Here is a 21,104-nt window from a genome sequence, read left to right on the forward strand (position 1 = left end):
CACATTAATCATGCTTTTGCCATCCCACAGATGGAACGGTCCTTTCATGAATTTTTTTAAAGCTGCTTTATTGTCTCTTCTCATGGGGGGAAAAGAAAATAGCCTTTTTCTTCCCGTTTCACAGGACTGAAACCTGCTGATAAATAGGGGAGTGAGATACCTGACAAAACCAGACTGCCAGTGGTTGCGGCGGGGCGGTAGCCCAAATCAGGCAGAAGTTAGGTGGCCGCTCGAAGAGAAAATTCAGAAAGCTATGTCTGTGGTCCCTGAGATGCCAAAAACGGTTTCTTTTCTGGCCACCAATGTTGTCAGGTTTTACATTAGTGCTATTTTTACCTGCTGGAGATGCCGGTTCTTTGGCCAAGGCAAACAGCCCAGGACCTACCTGCTGTCTAAAGCTTCCAATACTCCCCAGTTAAATGCTTCCCTACATTTAGGCTCTTGGAAGGCCCAGGCCATTAGGAATGATCAAATGGGAAAATGCCATTAGTGAAATCTGAATGCAAGTCATATCTGGAAAGCTTCACATACCACTTGCACAACGTGGAGGAGAGCTGATGAAGAGGAGGATATTATCCGATTATCTCAGGCACCTAAGGAAGGCAGCCTCTCCCGGGGCGGGCGTGCAGCTCTCAGGGGTTATTCCAGGTGAGCTACGCACCAGCACAAGGCACACCCGCTGCCTTTTCCACGTAGAGCGGGATGAAGCTGTAGATGTTGACAAGAGCTGTTGGAAGGACTTTAGGACACCCCACTTTACACAGTCCAGTCAGCAGAATTTAGGAGTATCTCTAAAAAAATGTGTCTGAAGGGCAGCATCTCTCCATTTGTCCCACCTGGATGGGCACAGCAGCTCAAGCGAGAGACAGCAGAGCGGTCTGCTGTAATGCCCTCGGCTGAGGTTTCCTTAGATCATCTGTGCCACTGATCTGGGTGGATTGTCCCCCGAGACACCTGGATTTGAAGAGACCTGGTGTGCTCAGGGATCCCCCGGGAAGAGAGCAGTGAAGGAGAGAGGAAGACAGCAAAGTCTTTCAGCAGCTGAGCCCCAGCGCAGAGGGGAAGAAAGGCCACTGGCTTCTGCTCTCACCAGGCAGAAGACTTGTGTCTTCTGTGTATAGACTTGTGTATAGACTCACCGTGTTATTCCCTGCCGCTGCCAGGAAGCAAACCTCCGTGGCAACTGCTGAACTACGCCTCCTTCCAGCAGATTGGCCTCTGCCATATGCGGTTTATTATTTCAGAGCTCAGTTATTTGCCGGTTCAGCTAATGCGGGTGCGTTTTATCTGTAGCTGCATTTTCTCAAGCGGGACTAGATTGCCACCAGTGGGTACGTGTTTGTTCTAGCTAAGCTCCGGCAAGGCGCCAGCCTCAGGGGCAAATGTACAGCTGCATGCTCCCAACACCACAAATCTGGCCCCTTCTCCAAAGGGCTGGTCAAACCTGAGACTCAAAGTTGAGACAACTTCATCCGCGGAGTCCAAGCCATGCATGAGGCCAGAGCTCCAGCCCCTGGCAGCATCTGGTACCCGCTTGAATCCTTTGCTGCAGGCGGCTTCGCTCGTGCCCGCCGGGGGATTAGAGAGGCATGGGAGCAAATAAGCCCCCGCTCATATTTGCCAGTCACTAAGACCTTTAGCGCAGGTCTGCCTGCACAGCGGCTAACCTGGACACGTTTGTTCTTGCCAGTTTGCAGGGAGCCATTCCCGCTTCCCTGCTACCGTGAGTGGGAGCAATTAAAGCATTTCACAGCAAATACTCCTTTCTGCGTGGGGTGGGGGAAGGCAGGCAGTAAGCAGTGAATAGCTTCAAAGAGAAAGGTCAGCAAGCCAGCGAGGATGGATTAGTAAAGGACAATGCAGCAAAGACCTGATTAATTTAATTGCTCATCTGAAATGGAGTCACAGATTAAAGAAGGATGAAGAAATTATAAGCGTGTGAATGGAGCCGAGTAATGATTTTAAGGGAGAAAAGACACAGAGCCCTGCCTCCCCCTGCACCCTCTGCCCTGCATACAAAGGGGTTTGTATTCAGCGATTACTCCAGACTTCTGGCTCTTATCCTCACGCTGTCTTCTCAGAGATGGAGACACTGACTACCAACAAATGTTTAAGTAGCTGCAGCTTGATATCGCTGCTGGCGGCTCGGATTGAGCAGGAGCATTAAAGCTCGGCATGTGCCTGAGCCTGCGAGGAGATGTAATGTGGAAACCATTTGGGCTCTTACGCTCCCAGCAGAACTGAGGGTTTCCTGGTGGAAGTGGATTGATGTGGATGGCCTCAGCCTCTGCACTTCATATCCAGCCACTGCCTTGAAGGGCCTGAATCAGCTTCACAAAGGAGAAATGTATTTCGACCTTCCCTCGGCTTAAAATGGTACCTGCATCAGATCTCCCTGTACTTACAGCCAACAGATTATGTCTCCAAATGCTTCAGAAGTAATACTTACAACTAGAGAGAGGCAGAAGTCATTTCATGGAAAATTTCACAGGTTTGTTTTTTTTTTTTTTTTTTTAATTGGAACAAACAAACCAAAATACCCCCAGGAAATAAAGTATAAAAAGCATATGGGTTAGGTCAAAACACTATTCTCTTCTCGTTTTGTTTTTTCAAAAACTGTGCCTTATGTTTGGTAATATAAACTAGCTGAAAAATTAAGCCAACTTTGAAGTGGAAACTCAGACTCTTCTGTCAAGGCCAAAAATAACTTCTTAGCATTCTTCATCTCGCTATTGCAAAGAGAGGTCAGAAACTTGTCAACTAAATCTGCTTCTGGAAGGCTACAATTCCAATTGCCTGGATTACTCCAGTGCAGGCAAAAATACTTGGAAAATACTGGAGTGAGACCGACAGGCACCACTTTTGGCCATCGGCTCCTTCCGCCTGCGCAATGCGAGCTGGAGAGCTGCCTCCAGGAATTTGTACTACAAAGGGACTCATCCCCTCCCACTAAATGACCAACAGCTACTAAGGTTAGCGACTTCTGGATGAACTCGAATGTATTTCTTAAAAAGACTTGATTTGAAGAGTTCTTAATTTGAAGAGTTCAAGCGATGGGAGAACTGACCACGTGGGCTGAGCTGCTTCAACTGTTAATGACTCCTGGGTTGGGCTGAATTTATGTGCCTTTGCCTGGTAGATAGGATAACTGTCTAGCCTCAACACTGTTGCCCCGGCAGAAATGCTTTCTCTAAGTCAGCCCTCAACTGTCTGTTTGGGAAGAGGAGCCGTGTTGGAAAGACCCGCTAGACCAGGTCTGGAAGTGCCTCGGAAAATTGTCTTTCAAGCCCAGACTGGCCTCCTTGACCTTTTCTGCCTCCCCCATTTTTAAAGCATGGCTATGCAAGAGAAGAAGGTTTTCTAGCAAATGTCCTGATTTAAGACTAGCTCCTTTAGATGTGCATTTCCAACAGCCTTCAACAAAATGCATTTTATTTTTCTATCGAGGAAAAAATGCCCATTATTGGGGCGGAAGAGAACGTTGAAGAGATGAAGCAATCACCTCTGTCTCTGGAGCAATTAGTCTTAATAGGCTGTACAAGGAGGCTGAAGAAGAGCACTGTAATTTTCATAGAATAACTGGACCTGAGCATCAAAAGTGTTGAAATGACCCTTTCATTATACAGGGCTGGAAGGTTAAATATGATTCAGGGGCTGCACAGAGACCCCCTGTTGGCTTAATTCCACAGCATTCCCTGTTTAAAGCCTTCGTAATAATTTATTAAAGATAAACAATGGAAAAGACACCTTTAAGATATTGGTCATTTAAACTAAAATTCAAGCTTTTGAAATACCACATGTTCTGTTTTCTGCATCTGACAGCGTTTTAGACAGCATGAGAAAGGTATCCTCCCTCCTTTTGGATTAAAAGTTCCCCAGGGCTCAGTTTTGGGGCCGGTCTTGTTTAATATCTTTATCGATGATCTGGATCAGGGGATTGAGTGCTCCCTCAGCAAGTTTGCAGACAACACCAAGTCGGGAGGGAGTGTTGGTCTGCTTGAGGGTAGGAAGGCTCTTCAGAAGGATCTGGACAGGCTGGATCGATGGGCCGAGGCCAAGTGTATGAGGTTCAACAAGGCCAAGTGCCGGGTCCTGCACTTGGGTCACAACAACCCCATGCAACGCTACAGGCTTGGGGACGAGTGGCTGGAAAGCTGCCCTGCAGAAAAGGACCTGGGGGTGTTGATCAACAGCTGGCTGAAGATGAGCCAGCAGTGTGCCCAGGTGGCCAAGAAGGCCAACGGCGATGAAGCTGGTGAGGGGTCTGGAGCACAAATCTTAGGAGGAGTGGCTGAGGGACCTGCGATTGTTCAGTCTGGAGAAGAGGAGGCTGAGGGGAGACCTCATCGCTCTCTACAATTACCTGAAAGGGGGTTGTGGGGAGGTGGGTGTTGGTCTCTTCTCCCAAGTGACTAGTGACAGGACAAGAGGAAATGGCCTTGAGTTGGGCCAGGGGAGGTTTAGATTGGATATTAGGAAAGGGTTGAAAGGGTTATCAGACACTGGAACAGGCTGCCCAGAGAGGTGGTGGAGTCACCATCACTGAAGGTATTTAAAAGACATGTGGATGAGGCACTTAGGGACATGGTTTAGTGGTGGACTTAGCAGGGCTAGATTGATGGTTGGACTTGATGATCTCAAAGGTCTTTTCCAACCTAAATGATTCTATGTTTCTATGAAAAACATAGAAGCTGAAAAAGGCTGGAGCTGCCAGCACTAAGAGATCTGCTGCATCTTCTGAGACAAAGCAAGAGGAACATACAAGGGAGGACAGAAAAATGCAACTTCTTCACTCTTACCTGCAGCCTCTGGCTGTAGTTTGTCACTTGGTTGCCCTCCTGGGAGCCGGTCGCTGCGTTTGCTTCCTTTTAACCCAAATTTCTTCTACCTGAATTTTCTTGTATATTTGATACTGTTTTTTCAAACTTAGAGAAGTTGATTATTTTTGCAGATTTCTTTAAATAGCATTGCTAGCGGTGTGGACCAAGTCCAGTATCCCAGTTCATCCTTCAAAAACATTTGCAAAATGAACTGTTTGTCTCCTTATCATCCCATGGCAAGGGATGTCCCTGGTACATGGATGGGAGCACCATCCAGTCACCAGGCACATTTGAGTAGCGCACAAGGCGCCTCTGAGATGTGCTCGTGTATGTATTGTACCTCGGGGCACTCCTCTCCTGGACAGAAATTGGGGAACATCAGCCTCTCCGACTGGCAGGACACAAGTGGATGGCTATGGCCATTCTCCAAGATGGTCCCTGGTCCACAGACTCCAATGGGGGCTTCGGGCAGGGCTCCATATAAACAACATTATTACCCTTCCTCGTTCCTTTTGCATGGGACAATCAAACAAGGAACCCAAAGCTTGGAAATAAACACCAGCACAGAAAGGAATGTTTACCATTCAATGTATTATTCCCTTGTGTACAAAGTATTTTGCCTCTATAATAGCACACAGGTATTGAAATATGATGGAAAATGCAGAAAGACCATACAGACATGTCTTATGGGTCTTTTCATTTCCTTTTGAGTATAAGCAGAAAGAAAAGAAACACTGTACAGGAAAGTGCTTGCAAAAAACCCCACAGTTTGTAGAAAAATAATGGCATTGATATACAAGATCCAGAGTTGTTTCGTGAACAAGAAATGTCTAATGTCTCTGGTCCTCAAAGTCTGTTCTGATTTAATGAAGTCCATTAATGAACCACAGGATCAGTGCTCTATCATTTTTTTCCCTTATAGTTTATTTAATATTTTTTAGGTTTTTCTTGCTCTGTTAATAGCTGCTTTGAAACTATATGGTAGAAATGAATGCGTACAGGTCAAAAAAAAATATTTCTTTTTATAAATAGCCATTCACTTCATTAGAGAAAATATAATAAGCCTGTACTTTCTAAGCACCACTGTTTCTTTCTAAAGTTCATAGTGCAATTTTCCCTTTTCCCCTACAGAAGTTATACATAAGCAATTATCATTAAAAAAAATCACTATTCCATTACTACTCCTTTCCCCTTTCCCTTTTTCCTCTTTCTCTTTCCCTTTTCCCCTTACCCTTTCCCTTTTTCCCTTTCCTTTTATTTCACCTTTGAAATGGTATTTTTGGCATTTTTCTCAGAAAGGTAGAATTTATTATTGTTATGCATAGACATACAACATAGGTGAAAAATTAGTCTAAGATATGATCATATCTGCTTATGCACTATTAAGCCAAAACCCCTGAATTATGGGTAAGAGTCTCATTCTTCCCTCTAAGTCTGAATATTAGTAAGAGCGGCAGAGGCACACGCAAAGTAAGCGTAGAGCACCAGTTCTTTAGCCGCTGCACTGTAACACAGCCCTGCTCGCCTGCGAGATGTCTCCCAGCTGACGTGGAGGCGTCGATCCCCGACTGTCAGGCTGATAGGTTTCACTCTGAAGGCTGAACACAGCCCGGCGCACGCATGGGTTATGAATCCAGGGATCGGATCCTTTATCACTATTGATCCGCCTGTTTTGTAACAGACTGATTACACGTCCTTTGGGGAGCTCTGCAAAAGACTCACGCAAGATCCCGAGGTTGCGTTTATTAACTGTTTGCATCCAAAATTGGAAGACTTCTCTGAAGTAGCAGACAAGCCTCTTTGGTTTTCCAAACTGCTGGCAATTTTGTGCTGAAAAGCTTCCTTTCCGTGTACTTTGTGCTTCTGGCTGCCCCGACATATAAGGTGAAGGGGCAGCATCTTCCTATCTCTAAGTAAAATTGTGGAGAAAGAGATAAGGGACATAGTCATAGACTACAAAAATAATCTGGTCACATCACCCCCGTTCAACGTGCTACGAAGCTCTGCGAAAACGTGGCGTGCCACAAGCGGCGGGCTATGTACAGGCGGGAGCCATCGCACAGCCGCGTTCGGCGCCTATGGGAGATGTCTCCTCAATTTATATAAAAAAAAAAAAAGCCAATGCTAAAGGTCTGGTTGTACATGGGATGGCGGGTAGGCAAAGAGCGCAGATGCCTTACCAGGAAGATCCGAAGCAACGCAGAAGTAGGCGTAAAGCAGCTTGTTTTTGAAGGAGGGGGCAGAGTTATCTGTAAGTACAGAGTGATCTTGTTGAAACGAGGCAGAACCGGCGCTGAAGCCTCCCTTTGCAGATGGTCTGCGAGTGAGTAGGAAGCCGGGGAAACGCTGCAGGTGCCTGCAATGGAGTCCCCCAGCCAAGAGGAAGGGGCGGCTTGGCTGGGCGTGCTGTCCCCCATCCCCTGCCGCACACCCCGCGGTCCTCACGGGCCCCGCAGGGAGATAACACGGCAGGGATGCTCTTGGCTTCACGTTAGGGTTTTGTGACAACATCCGTAAGAAACTGCAGCGCTTCTCAGCGCACAGCCCAGGGAAACATATGGCCTGATCAGCCTGTCTGGGATGAGTTAATACCCCGCTTCCAGATGGAGCCAGGAAGCACAGTGGCACATGCAATTAGGACACAAATATATGTTTTTTTAAAAAGCGAATTCACTTTGGAGCCCTGAGAAAAAGGGGCTCGAGCTAAAGATGCATTTTTCCTAAACCTGGGGTAGGTCTTAATTTATTTGAATCGCCTGACAATTTTTTCTGCTTTCTTCCTTTTTTCACTGATAAAGGCACTGGATTAACTAAAACTACAGAGCATTAATAAATACCATGTTAGCACCAAACCAGCGCTTTTAGCACTGGCCACAGAGGTCATGTGAAATTCAAAACATACCTAAAAGATAAAGATTGCTAATGCAACTAGCACTGTATTCATTGTCATGTTTTCCTTGAGTGCTGTCGGCCTACTCCCTAAAAATAAAATTTAAATATTTTCCTTACATAAAGACAGATTGAAATGCCAAAAATACCCCTATGCAGATTGTGTAGCACCGTAGAGGGCCAAAGCCGCCCGTAACTGAAGGAAAATTACTGGTTGAAAGTAAACAACTGAATACAGTGACAATAAAGTATCACTTGTCATAATGCTACATATAATGTAGAGTACGCAAAATGCAGTGGTTTGACTGCAGGATTTAACAATCAAAAATAAAAATAGTAAAAGCAGCCTTAATATAATGATTTTACGTACAAAAATATTAAATCAAAATAAATAATTCCAAACATAAATATTATACTGTACATTAAGAATATGCGATCTATATACACACATAAACAGATAAAAAAGTGGAAGGCAGAGGTATTGCATCGCTATCCTTCATCCGTCTCATCTCCGCTGGCTGCTCTCAGAGAACCTGGAAAATACAGACAAGGTGCACATTAGAGTCAGATCATCAACTTCGCCTCTGAAACCTGTAACTAGAGAGATCGGCACAAGAGCGGAGCCACAGCGGGTGCTAGCGAGGTGGGAAGCGCGTTTCCAGTTGACAGTGTTATACCCGTAAGGGTTACTGGGGGAAGCGAGGACTGGGAGCACTGGATCCCATTGCTCCCCCAATGCTGCGTGGGGTGGGTGGTTGTCACCGATGCACTCGATACATGAGTGCTTTTGCAAGCGTGGCCTGATCTGCTCCTTCAGGATGTTTTCGGGAAGATTTCCCTTCGTGCAGAAGCAGCTGGGGACTCACCATCGCTATAACACCTGAACATCAAGGCCTGTTCCAGATGATGGAGTACATTTCCCACAGTAACCACCACATTTTCCTACTACTTTGGTACCATCCTGCAGGAAAAATCAGAAATAACATCTCATGTAAGGGATCAGGAATTCCATGCTGTGAAAGGGCCAGATCCGGGTTATTCTAGCCAGGATTTTTAATAGAAAATGCCTTGGAAGAAAAACAGATTATGCCTAAATCAATCTATGAAATCACCGTTACATTTGAACATATGCAAATGTAATTGCCTTCAGTGCTACCAGGTCAGATGGTGAACACACAAATAAGAACGGTAGTTTTGATTTATTACATTGAGAGATGCCCAAGGAGAAGGCCATTTGGAGGGATATCTCAAGGTTATCTGCTTTCTCCTATTTGCCCCAGAGCGAATAGCTGTAATGAGTAGAAAACTTGGATCATGCAAGAGAAAAACCACGTCTAGACAACAACAGCACCTCAGTTGTGCCTGAGCACGTGAAGGGCACAGGAAGGATATTTGCAGGCAATACCAAGAAATATCCCTTTGGAAGGGAAAGGCTCCAGAGCCAAGATGAGAGGGAAAGCAATGGGGTGAGGCTATGCCACTTGCTAAGGTGCCACCTCCCCTCAGCTCTGCATTTCCACAGCCAGAAGAGACAAAGGAAGATGTGGAGTGGTCCTGGGGTTGGCGTGGTCTCCAGGAGAGCCTGGCAAGCGTGGTGCAACTCCCATCTTGAGTCAGAAGGTTAATACCTCCATCTGGCCTTCCTTATCCCACCTCTGCAGAGTCTTTCACCTCTTGGTCATTACAACGGACAGACAGTCCTTGAGGGGAACTCAACCCACAATTACCAGAAAATTGGACTTAAATGCAGGACAAGCTTGCACAAAGCATTTATTTTTAAACGAGCTCAATCCTGCCCTTGACACTATTGATCTGTGATTGCAGCAGGCTGCTATCATCTCTTCTCACTATGCCTTTCTTTTTTCTCCTCCTGCAGGCAATTATATCCCTGGAACAGCGCTTGACAGATGCCACCGGGTGATGGAAGTAAGAGTTGTCTCTTAGAGCCCCTGTCCCTTAAAATTTGTTTTAATTCTGCCAGCCGTGATGGTGTCTGCTCTCTACAACCCCAAAGTCGGCTGCCTGGGCTTCTCCGTTCGGAAGGGGAGAAGAATAGCGAAGCACCTGCCAGAACTAACATACGGGGTCTGTGCTGGTCCTCTTCTACCTGTACTGGAGGATGCTTTGCTGCAGCATGGTCAGACCAGCAGCATTTAATTCTCCTTTAAGAGCCCCAGCACTGACGAGGCTCATGGGATCAAGGGGCTCCCCAGAGCCAGGGAGACTGAAAGCAGTACAGGAGAGGATATTTTGCAAATTGCTTTTTGTTAAATGATTATGGTGACCTCCTTTGGAGAGTTTTAACAGGGGCAATCAGGATGACTCACATGAAGTAACAGCCAAAAAAGCGATCCAGGGTTTCTCCAATTTCAGAACATGATACAGGAGCAACAGTGTGAAGGCACACAGTGATGGAGGTGTTAACGGGCAGGAAAATTAAGCCGTACAAGTTCAAATTTGGCTGTGGATTGATTTTGAAGGCCTGCCTGGCTTACCTGGAGGCCTCAGGTCAGCAGAGCCACAGGCAGCCGCAGGGGACAGTGCCCTGGGGTGCAGCGCACTGTGGGGCAGCCCCAGCCCACCGGAGCTTGGGTGACTTGGGTCTCTCCCAAGGAGATAAACCCAGACTAGCCCATTGGGAAGGTCCACGTCATCCATACTTTATTAGCCATGTTTTGGGAACAATTCCTACTCTGGGCACTCGCCTGGCACCCAGACCCTCTCCGGCAGGTCAAGCCCCGCTCTGCAGCCCTGACCCTGCGCACCCTGGTCCTGTCTGCCATGTGATGCACGCTTCGTGCCAGACACCTCAGACAACTAATTAAGGGTATATCTGCCCCACAACATGCAGCGTTTTCAGCTTCACAGTTAAGCAGGTTCACTAATTAATTGCAATAACTCAAATCAAGTTAAACCCGCTAGGGCCCCCCCACCTCACATACAATTATGGGCAACACTTCATTTCTGATGTCAGATGTTAGATTTTTGTTAGTCTTTACTTGGAAGATGTCGCCATGAAAGCCAACAATTAGAAACTTCCCATGAGTGGGTATAACCATAATTAAAGTTACAACTTACTGGGGATTTTTGAATTTCCGACACTGCGTAATTCCCTTGTGAGAGCCACTTTGCCGTTCCCGTTAAGGACAGGCCTGTCCCATAAAGATCTATGCTGAAGCGACCCTAAAAAACAAGCAGATGAGCCTGGTTATCCCAAAACACCGTGTTTTGGCCTCCTGTGGCTTGCCATGGTGTCACTTTTCTACCAGGATCTTGCCAGCAATGTTTTCAATTTTTTCCATCGCTCTAATAGTGATTAGCACATATTGTACAAATCACAGCATGTCTCGGGTTAGGAATTTCCTTCTCGTTGGTGGCTGCAGAGAAGGAGGGCTTTTATCTTGGTTTTTCACTGCTTTTTCTCGGTTTTGCACTGCTTTTTCGCCGTTTGCCGGCTGAGGGCATTCTTGGCTTTTCCATGGCAAACTGCGGAGCCTGACGTGCTCCAGCAGCTGATGGGAAAGGTACCCCAGGGATGCTCTGCAGCCGCTCTCACTGCTCCCTCCTCAACTGGAGAGGGCACACTTGTCCTTATTTTCCTTATTTTCCACTGGGCTTCCCCCCCGCCTGCCATCCCCAGACTTCAGTAAATTCAAACCCCTTTCATTTGTTTATTTCTTAAAAACGTCCTTCACTTCATTCCACTCTGTCTCAAAATGCACAAAATGGGTGGAAAGGTAAGGGCTATGTCTGCATCCAACGCAGATCCCGCCAGCCTTCCCCTTACCCCCATGGCAGACCCCAGCCCTGCCTGTTTCTGGACCCAAGGAGGGATCCTGTGGCCACATCCCTGGGCTGACCCGCAGCCCAGCACGGCCGTGTGGTACCAGATGGCTGTTACCTTTGCTCCCTGCACTTGCTGCCTCGGGAATGTTGATTTTCTGCAAGGAGCAAACTGTCTGGGTCGGGTGGATGGATATTAACATTCATGAGCCTTCCCGAGGTAAGAAGTCAATCCCTAAGCCACTGAGCTGTGCAGAAAAGTGTCAGCTCCGAAAGCAGGGAGGGAAGGAGACGGAGAGGTTTGCCCTCTGCCGTCTGTTGCTACAACTCCCTACTTAATGCCCTTTGCAAATATGGTCTACCCAATACCTTGGACTATATAAACATACCACTTATCATGTCCCAGCCCCACAGAAACTAGGTGTGCTGGGGACACGGAGCAAGCCACCTGTAGCGCAGTGTTAATTAGTCTCCTAAAGACTTTCAGGAAAGCATTTTTCTTCCAAGTGACTGGGCTATAAATGTCCTACATCGCCTCCCGAAGCTACTGAGGATGCGACTTAGCCTGTGCGCAGCTCTGTGCTTTTGTGGCTGGGCACCCGTGGTGCTGGGACAGTCTGGATTTGCCCTGATGCGCGGGCACTGCCTTCGTTTTGTCAATGTTTTGCCAGCCCCGAAGTGGAGTGAGTGATGGTCCCACTGGGCTGCTGTGAAAATAAGCAGCAGGGCGGTGGGGTGGTGGGCCATTGCAGTCTCTGACTGATGGAGTCCGTCGGTCCAGCAGCAGAAACCCGACCTGTTCCTGCCCTGCAAATGCCCTCTCCTCCTCAGGCATCTCCCCCTGAGCTGGCTTGGCAGGAGTGGTGCTGTCTGTCTGCTGCCTTCTCCACCCAGAGGGGTTATCTCAGCCTTCTTCCCGCACCCCTGCAAACAGCGGTTTCAGCAGACGCGAGACTGCGGAAGGCAGAGGCAGGGTCCCAGGGCATCCCGATGGCCTGGGTCACCGCTGCTCTCCCTGCCCAGCATTGCCACCAAGCCCTGCCCCAGTCCGATCCCCCTGCCTTCAACTACACATGCAAAGCCCAGCTCTTCTCCCACAGCTTATTTCTCCTTCCTTTTCTCCTTTCCTGCTGACTGTCTGAGGCCCTGGGGAACGTCCCTTAGCCAGTCACGATGCTGGTCTGATAATAACCTGGGGTTTTCCCACATGGAAAATGGAGAGTGCGTTCTGCACAGACAAAGGGAAAAGTTTCCAACTACGGAGATGAGAACGCAACACGCACTGGTGTTGGGCTGATGCGATCAGCAGTAATTAATAGAGGGCCTGAACAAAACAAATGGCACCAATTCCTAGGAAATGCTATTGTCAAATACCTGCGGGCATTTGGCTGCACTGTAGCAGTCCCCAGCAGTGGCGTAAGGAACAGGTCGTCCGTCATGCGTCCGTGCAAACTGTAAATCAGTCGCTGTGGAGAATAGTTGGTGAATAACACGGAAAGAAAGATGAAGGGAGACAGACAAAATAAATGTAAACATGCTCTTCGCTAATGTTTAAATTCACTAAACCTGGTTTCATACATTAATCTCAAGAGTCAAGACTGCTGGGTTTTTCATATTAAATCCCCCAATTCGTCCCACATGTGACTCCCAGCACCTGAGCACTGAATTTAACGGGACACTTACATGCTCAACGTTTACAGCTCAGTTTAAGTATGTTGGTGATTTAGGGCCTAGGTATAAATAACAACAAAACTCGAACCCATGACTTGAGTCTTATTTCTCTATCAGAAAATTCCCCACTTTCAAGAAGGCCATGGGACCTCCTAAATCTCACTTTTAAACAAAGGCAAACAACCATCCCTGTGCTCTCCTGGCTGCCCCAGCCCAGGGGCCGGGCTTTCAAAGGGAGTTGGGGTATTTTGCTCCGGAGGGATCTGAAGTAACTGAGACTCATTTAGATGGGGATGTGAGATAGCTCCTGCCTGACAAAGGTAGGTGCCCAGCTCCTTTTGAGATTCAAAGGGAGCTGGTATCAAATTCCAGGGTGGTTCCTTTGATATATTTACCTAGGAGCTTTTACAGACTATTAGTAGCTTTTTACAGATTGATAGACTGGGAGGTCTCATGGCTTGAAAATTAAGTGATAAAAAAGCCTTATCAGATAAAGAGTCATTTTACAAGGAAGGATTTTGATTTGCTAAAAAACCTCTGCTATTTCCTGAATGAATCCCCAACAATGCATTGTATTTTTAAAACATTTGCTGGCAACTGATAGAATCCCTGGAGTCAGGGGGCTGAAATGGTAACCCTATGGCATGCTGCAGGATGGCTCCCACCTCCCACCAATGACAAGAGAGACAGGGTATCACTTATATTGCATAGCTACAGTTCCCTCCTCCCCTTCTCGACAGAAATGGCCTCAAGTTGTGCCAGGGGAGATTTAAACTGGATATCAGGAAAAATTTCTTTACTGAGTGGTGAAGCACTGGAAGAGGCTGCCCAGGGAAGTGGTGGAGTCACCATCACTGGAGGTGTTCAAAAAACGTGTAGACATGGCATTGCGGGACATGGTTTAGTGGGCATGGTGGGGTTGTGTTGACGGTTGGACTTGGTGATCTTATAGGTCTTTTCCAACCTTAATGATCCTGTGATTCTGTGAAATCCACAGCCCCAGCTCCATCACTCTCAACACAAGTTATTTCCCCATGGTCTGGCTCTGCCACGAGCCTCCTCTGCCCCAGCCCAGAGGGAGCAGCATCCCGACCCCAGCGGAGTCCCCTGCACTGGGATCTCTTGACACATTTATGTATAAAATGGGGGGGCAGCTTCTCTCTGGTTAAGCTTTCTGTCTGAGACCAGTCTGAAAAGAGGAGACCAAATGAAATAAAATCCTTCAAAAAAATACACCGGCCTGCCGGGAGCATGCAAATATTCATTCTGCATAGCAGATGCACCAGTGACTGTCTTAATATTTTCCTGTATTACAGAGAAATAGTTTGAGCATCTCTGATGTACTCAAGTTGCAGTCTCTAAATGTAAAGCAGCAAACAGCTGACCAAGTTTAAAAGCAGCTTTTAACAGGAGAGCTCAGGAATATTGCTCACTAGAGCACTACTGCTTGTTTGTAGTTACAGCTATATTTGTGTAAAATAAACATTTTTCTTTAATGGCAAGGCCCTGTTTTTACTCACTTATTATTTGCATAGTGTTCAGGTCCAGCCTTACTTTGCTGAAGGTGGAAAACCCAGCTGCTGTGTAATCTTTCCTACATTGGCAGTCTTCTCTTCTGGTCCCGTTATACGGACATTCAGTCGGGTTATGCAATCTAGATCAAAAGAAAACCCTTTCTGCTCGTGACCGGAAAATATTGCCATGGAAAACAAAAATATTGCAAAGCTCAGGATTAAGAGATTTCTTACCTGTATCCATATACTTCTGAAAAATTCTCTGCATCCCCATTTACAAGGGTCACATACTCCTTTGGGCTGTCAGTCTGCATCCCAGAGCAATACACCTGAGAGAGAAGCCAGAATTTTGTCAGGTATCATGTGCAAAGGGATGGCCGAGAAAACTGAAGGTAGAAAATGCAAGAGTAGAAGCGAAGAGCACATGCAGGGTCCTCTTGCACCTTCGGGAAATGCTTTAACTATCAATCTGTTGCTGAAATGCACCTTTAACGTCTTTCCTTTGACTTGAAGGAAATATTCGCCATCTTCAGTGACACCTTTGAGATTTTTAACATCTTTGCAACTCCTTGGTAATTCACCTGAAACAAACCAGAAATACTTGTAGTCACTGAGCAACTGTATATCAACATTTCTTTTGTAACACTGTGAAGCATCTAAAGCATCAAAACACCTCGTTTATTTTTAAGAGGTCTCCCTGAAATGCCTTAGTGCTTAGTCGGATGTCTCCCAATGCTTGGAAATACCGCACATCTCTAGGAGTTTGATGGGAACAGACGCTGAAGCCATGAGAAAGACAAAGGAAGGTGCAAATCTGCAGACTTACAGTCATGGACATTGTGACATGTCCTCCTCTCTTCGGGTTTCAGATCCGCGTGGCACAAGCTGCTGACTTGGTCATCGTTCGTCAAACACTGCACCGACCGGTGCATGACTCCAACTCCACAGGTGACGGAGCACTGCAAGGCAGAAGGCAGAGATTCGTATTTTATCTCAAGAGTTTCTGGGCTCCAGAAGAACAGAGACAGCCCATTTCCCTTGTGTCAACAGACCGCAGCAAAGGCCCCAATCCTGCAAAGTGTTCAAACACAGGCTTAATTTTAATCAAACAAGTAATCCCTTTTATTATTAATCCCTGCATTATTATCATCATCACTAATTATTTCAAGAAGACTATTGAACTTTGCTTAGCACTTAAAACACTTAACAGGATGAGGCAGTATTGGTTAAGGTGAACCATGCGCTCAAGTGAAATTACTTATTTTTCACACTAGGAAGGTCATACAGGAGAGAAATGTTCACCAGGAGGCCTGAATGGTAGAAATCCTCTCCTGGTGGCTGGGAGACATTGCTCGGGACTGACAGGGGCCTCTGAACAAACGTGACATGGTTTGTTGTTTTCTATCCAAATTGCACCAAAAATCCCACAGCCTCCAAACCCTCTCTCCCCTTGCCCTCTGGAAAAATGGTTAAATCTGTGCAAACATTAGGTCATCCTCAAACAGCCCAAATCAAGGGCAATCTTAAGGCTGAAATTGCACAAGTTACTGGAGCTACCGAGCAGCAGCTTGTCCGCGCTGGCTGCCGCTGTGCACAGGCAATGGGAGGTGGGAACATCTTGCTCCCCCTCCGCAACTTGTTCTTTCAATACTTGAGAACTGAAAATCAGCTCTTTCTACAAGTACCAGCTTAGGCTGCCAAGAAAATGCTGCTGCCCATCTATTTAGAAATTATTAGTCTCAAGGAGCACACCATGAAGGAGATGCTCTTCAACGGCTCACGGTATTCACAACTTGGCATTTACTCTTTATCAGGTCCAAATTCGTAAAACTTAACTAAGGAGCTGAGCAGGACTCTCTGTGTCCATCAAAGGTGATGGTATTTTACAAGAAACCCCTTTGAAAATCAGAGATGAGAAGGGTTGTGACACTTGGTAGTCACTGCGACATTCAGCATCCCAAAGTGAGGAGAAAGGTCTTGCTCTCTGACATGGATACTCTTCCCAATGAAGTTCTATTAACGAGTTGGACATTTTGCACTGAAATTCTGGGCGAAAATACCAATTAATTGAGGCTGAGCTCTTTGCTGTAACTCCTCTGCCCTGAGGGCAGAGAGGATCTGAGGCTTCCTATGGGGCAGGAGGAACATAGGTTTCAAACGGCTCTGCCATTTACTGACAACTTCCACTACATTTTGCTTGACTTGACCCTCATTGCCTCGTAAAGGTTTGACAAATTCCTACAAGTGCCTGAGTTGGGTTAATAAATCAAATTTATGGGAGAAACACCACATTTCAAAGAATGTCAGAAGCCCAAAGAAGTGAAATGTTATCACCTTAACTAAAATTCGATCTTGTATTTCAGGCCCCAGAAAAGGCTTGACACAAATAACTTCAGCAGAAAGGCAAAGTTCTTTCCCCTGCCCCGTCCCAGCATTTGCAAGATGGAGGGGGGAAAAAAGAAGAAGAAAGAAAAATCCTTTTAAGGCTAAAATTACCAGTGTTTTGGCCTATTGCTGGTTCCCAAGTCTTGCTCACACACATGGGCAAGTGGGATCAACCCCATCTGCTAACTATCCATCACTCCCTCTACTCTAGCACAAAGCTTTCAAAATCCTTGTTTTCTGGCAATGACCCCACTTTCTGACTTAGCATTCAGCATGCCCCTCAACACTGCCACAAATTTTGGCTGCAACCGAATTTTCATGGAGATGGTGACTGCTCAGGGCTGCTGGGACTCCCCCTATGATGGGGTTTAGTCTGGAGCATGGAGCCCTACACACACGGGGGCTGCCACTGCATGAGGGTATTCATTGCATTAAACCAGCTCTTAAACATTCCCCTGCCAAACTTTCAGACTGTGTCCCCGGCGCAATGAAAAATAAGTTTGTTCCATTTTTTTTGGTTAAAAAAAAAAAATTTGCCAAACTTACGCTTCCCCAGTTGCCGACGCGCCAGGATGCCGAGACTGGGCACTGCCCAAGGTAGCAAGGCTGGATGTTGGGCGGCTGCGTGCCAGGACAGTTGACTGTGGTCTGGTACCCGTACTCGTAGTGGTCCTTCCCGGTGTAAATCTCACTGCAGGACACCAGGCGCTGCCTGTATCCCTTCCCGCACGTGACGGAGCACTGTGGGCAAAGGAAGCGCCTGTTAGCACCGCATGCTTCGGGAAGGCTGCCCGAAATGGGGGTGGAAAAGCAGGCTTGCCAGCTTTTAACATGACAAGCTGCTCTGAGGGATCGCTAGTAACTATTTAAGCCAGTCATGAGTATTGTGAGTGGCTACAAGTGGGCTGGTGCCCGACACTGTCTTTGAGCACCCAATTCCTCCCTGTGCTGCTCCTACAGCTGCTCCAGGACCCCCTACTCTTGGCTGGCTCCTGGGCACAAGTTACCTCTCCCCAAGGGCAAAGAAAGGAGCAGAAGATCCTTGGGAACTCAGAAAGGCCTCTATTATTTGGGTTTTCTTTTTTTTTCTTTTTCTTTTTTTCCTTTGGTTATTTGTTTTTGCCATGGGATGCACAGAGAAAGAAAATGGTCAAGATTGACCCTGAATTGCAGGTACTTGGCAGCAGCTGGAAGAAGGAGAAGGTTTTCCTTCTAATTAGAGGACAAACAGGGCTTCTGCCTTCCTCACCAAAAGGCTGAGCAGGAGCTGGGGCAACCTGAGCTCCAGCTCTTCGAGTCCTCGCCCACCTCCTTCTCTTCATGGGCCTGAGTGCTCCCAGGGGGTCAGAGGTGGTGGGAACGGGTAGAGGATGTCTGGGCAAGGTGCAGGCAGGGCTCCAACCTCACAGGCACCCTAATATTTCTCTTAGGAAACCACCCAGGAGACCAGCCTGCTCCGAGAAATTCTCATCTCTCCACGTTTCTCCCTCCTGCGCTATCTCGGGTGGCTTGTATCTCCTCCCCCTCAGTCCTGGCATGTTTTCTTTTCTCCCTTCTCTTGTTCTTTCTTTCTAATCAGTGCTGTGTCAGCAGCTGCCTTGTCATTTCCCTCTGCTGTTCCTCCAAGTGGAAAGTAATCCTTCACTCGCTGCAGAAGGAAACAGGCTGAGATTAGCCCGGGTCCTCCCGCATGCAGCGCCTGCCACAAAGAAAACTCATTTATTTTCCTTGCTGAGCCCTCTCCTCTCGACCAGTCCTCGCTCCTGCCAAAGATGGCACAGAGGAAGGACGTGTCCCCACGGTCACATCCAGGCTCGCCTTTCCCCCAGGATGCTCATCCAGACCCTTGCACAGCTCACGAGGCCCCGGAGCTCCCTGGGAGGGGACGGGAATAAAACCAAATAAATAAATAAATGAAATAAAATGGCACGAAACCAAAAAGGGTGCCTGCTGAATGTGATGTGCTTTGGAAGAAAATTGCCTCTAGATCTCAGCTAGGACTCTGAGCATGCTGCTGTTTAGTCTTTAATATCCTGGTCTTCTCCCTCAGTCCTGCTCCTTTCTCTCCAGCAGGAAAATTGCACACAGAAACAAACCCAAAAATGATAATTAAACCACACAGCACTACTCTGCCACTGTTCATTTGGGTTGCAATATCTCAGCGAGGCTGGCGGCGAGAGGAGGAGAGCGTGACCCAGTGCCAAGCGGCGCAGTCCCTGTGCGGGGACGGGGATGGGGACTCACCTCTGACCACTCCCCAGTGATCCAGATGTACTCGCAGGGTGGCAGCCCGCAGCTCTCAATTTCGGGGGGGCGTTTGCTGGCGTCGCAGTAGCCGCTGTTCTGCACCTGCTTGTTCTCGTCCACGCAGACCACCTTGCGGTACCGAGATGCCTCCCCACACGTCTTCATGCACTGTTTGCGAGAAACGATGAGAAACAATGCAATCCACAAGGAACTTCAGCAAATTAATCCACATCTGCAAAGCAAGCGAGCCCTCCTCCCAGCAGCCCCAGTGAGCGGATGGCTCTGTGCCCCATGTTGGCATCTCTCATTGGTATCGCTTGGGGACAAATTTAAGACGAGGGCCCCGCTATGTCAGGTACTCTGGGAGCATCCAGTGACAAATTGCTCCTGTCCTCTGGAGGTACCAAGCCAAATCGCAGATGTAGGGAGAGAGGAGAAACCAAGGCCGCAGGTATTGGGATGGGGCAGATGTGGGGTCCGGCTGTGATGGGACCAAGAGATTCAGGGGTGGGCATACTGGGTCAGGAGATGGGACAAGGGCGAAAGAAAGGACAGGACAAGAGTAAATGGCCTCAAGTTGTGCCAGGTTCAGGCTGGATATTAGGAAAAATTTCTTTACTGAGAGAGTGGTGAAACACTGGAGCAGGCTGCCCAGGGAAGTGGTGGAGTCACCATCACTGGAGGTGTTCAAGGAACGTGTGGACGAGGCATTGCGGGACATGGTTTAGTGGGCATGGTGGGGTTGGGTTGATGGTTGGACTTGGTGATCTTACAGGTCTTTTCCAACCTTAGTGATTCTGCGATCCTGTGAAGGGGCCAACCCCCATCATTTCAGCCCCTTGTAAATACAACTGCTTGGGGAAGAACAACCCAGCCATCCCCCTTCCAAAATACATGCCGTCACACCCTTGGCTGTGGCTGGGGGGAGCCCCTTCCCTGGTCCCTGCCAGCGGACGAGCAGCAGTGCTCTGCCCTGGCATGGCGTGGGGGCACATCTCCGCAACCGCTGCAGCGGAGGCAGCCCTACACGTTTATTCTCTTTTAAACACTGCCCTGCCCAATACTAAAAGCAACCCATGCTAGCTGAGCACAACTGCTCCCCAGGGGCTTCTGGAGACTTTAAGGACTTGGTTCTTTCTCTGCTCATCTTGGAAAAACCAGCCTGGCTGTGAGGCTGTGCTCCTGGGAGTGGGTCTGTGCTGGGAGTGCATCTTACAGAAAACACACATAAAACAAATCAGCGTAAGAGCAGCTGTCTGGGTAAAGCCCTATTTTCCTAAAGTTATTGCCTGTAATGGACTTCTAACACTTTCAACTGACTGGATTAACAAGGAGAAAAATGCATGAAAATAATCATTTTATATAACGTGCAGGAAATGTCTTCCCCTAAGGAAAATGATAAAACATTCAATCAGACCATCCCTATCTGTACAGAAACACCATTTGAAGTCACCTAGGCTCGGAGGACTGTGCCAGTTTAATCTAGTTAGAGTCTCACCCTCCAAACATCGTCTCCAGCCTCCCCGAAGCAGCTCCTGCTCTCCTGGCTGGCCCACAATTAGCAAGATCTTAGGGGGTTCAGATAATTGCAAAACGCAGGCACTGTCAGACCCACCTTTCTGTAATTAGCTGTCAGAACCATGTGAGAACTTTGAAAAACCAGATCCATCTGTGACAGGAGCAGCAAACCAGGAGAGCTGCAGCAAGCGCAATGCCATGTTGGTCGTAAATATTTAGTAACCGAGCAAAGCGGAGGGGGACGGGGAAGGAGAGACAGCCCCACAAAGCAGCATTT

The 21,104-nt window shown here is 47.6% G+C and overlaps 1 protein-coding gene across 1 annotated transcript in view; it reads right to left on the reverse strand.

Moving 5' to 3' along the window:
• Positions 1–5,391: 5,391 nt before the first annotated feature.
• The window catches only part of ADAMTS9 (ADAM metallopeptidase with thrombospondin type 1 motif 9), an 86,775-nt gene continuing 71,062 nt past the window's right edge, over positions 5,392–21,104 (reverse strand). Inside the window, exons 31-40 of the mRNA XM_059823082.1 lie at positions 19,307–19,477; positions 17,609–17,803; positions 15,504–15,636; positions 15,164–15,258; positions 14,912–15,006; positions 14,684–14,817; positions 12,867–12,958; positions 10,788–10,892; positions 8,576–8,670; positions 5,392–8,242 (exon numbers count right to left, since the gene is read on the reverse strand). Of these exons, the coding sequence (XP_059679065.1) occupies positions 8,581–8,670; positions 10,788–10,892; positions 12,867–12,958; positions 14,684–14,817; positions 14,912–15,006; positions 15,164–15,258; positions 15,504–15,636; positions 17,609–17,803; positions 19,307–19,477 (1,110 nt within the window). The 3' untranslated portion in view covers positions 5,392–8,242; positions 8,576–8,580. The remainder of the gene's footprint in view (positions 8,243–8,575; positions 8,671–10,787; positions 10,893–12,866; positions 12,959–14,683; positions 14,818–14,911; positions 15,007–15,163; positions 15,259–15,503; positions 15,637–17,608; positions 17,804–19,306; positions 19,478–21,104) is intronic.

Source organism: Gavia stellata, chromosome 12 (genome assembly GCF_030936135.1).
Source record: "Gavia stellata isolate bGavSte3 chromosome 12, bGavSte3.hap2, whole genome shotgun sequence".
Classification (NCBI taxonomy): domain Eukaryota; kingdom Metazoa; phylum Chordata; class Aves; order Gaviiformes; family Gaviidae; genus Gavia; species Gavia stellata.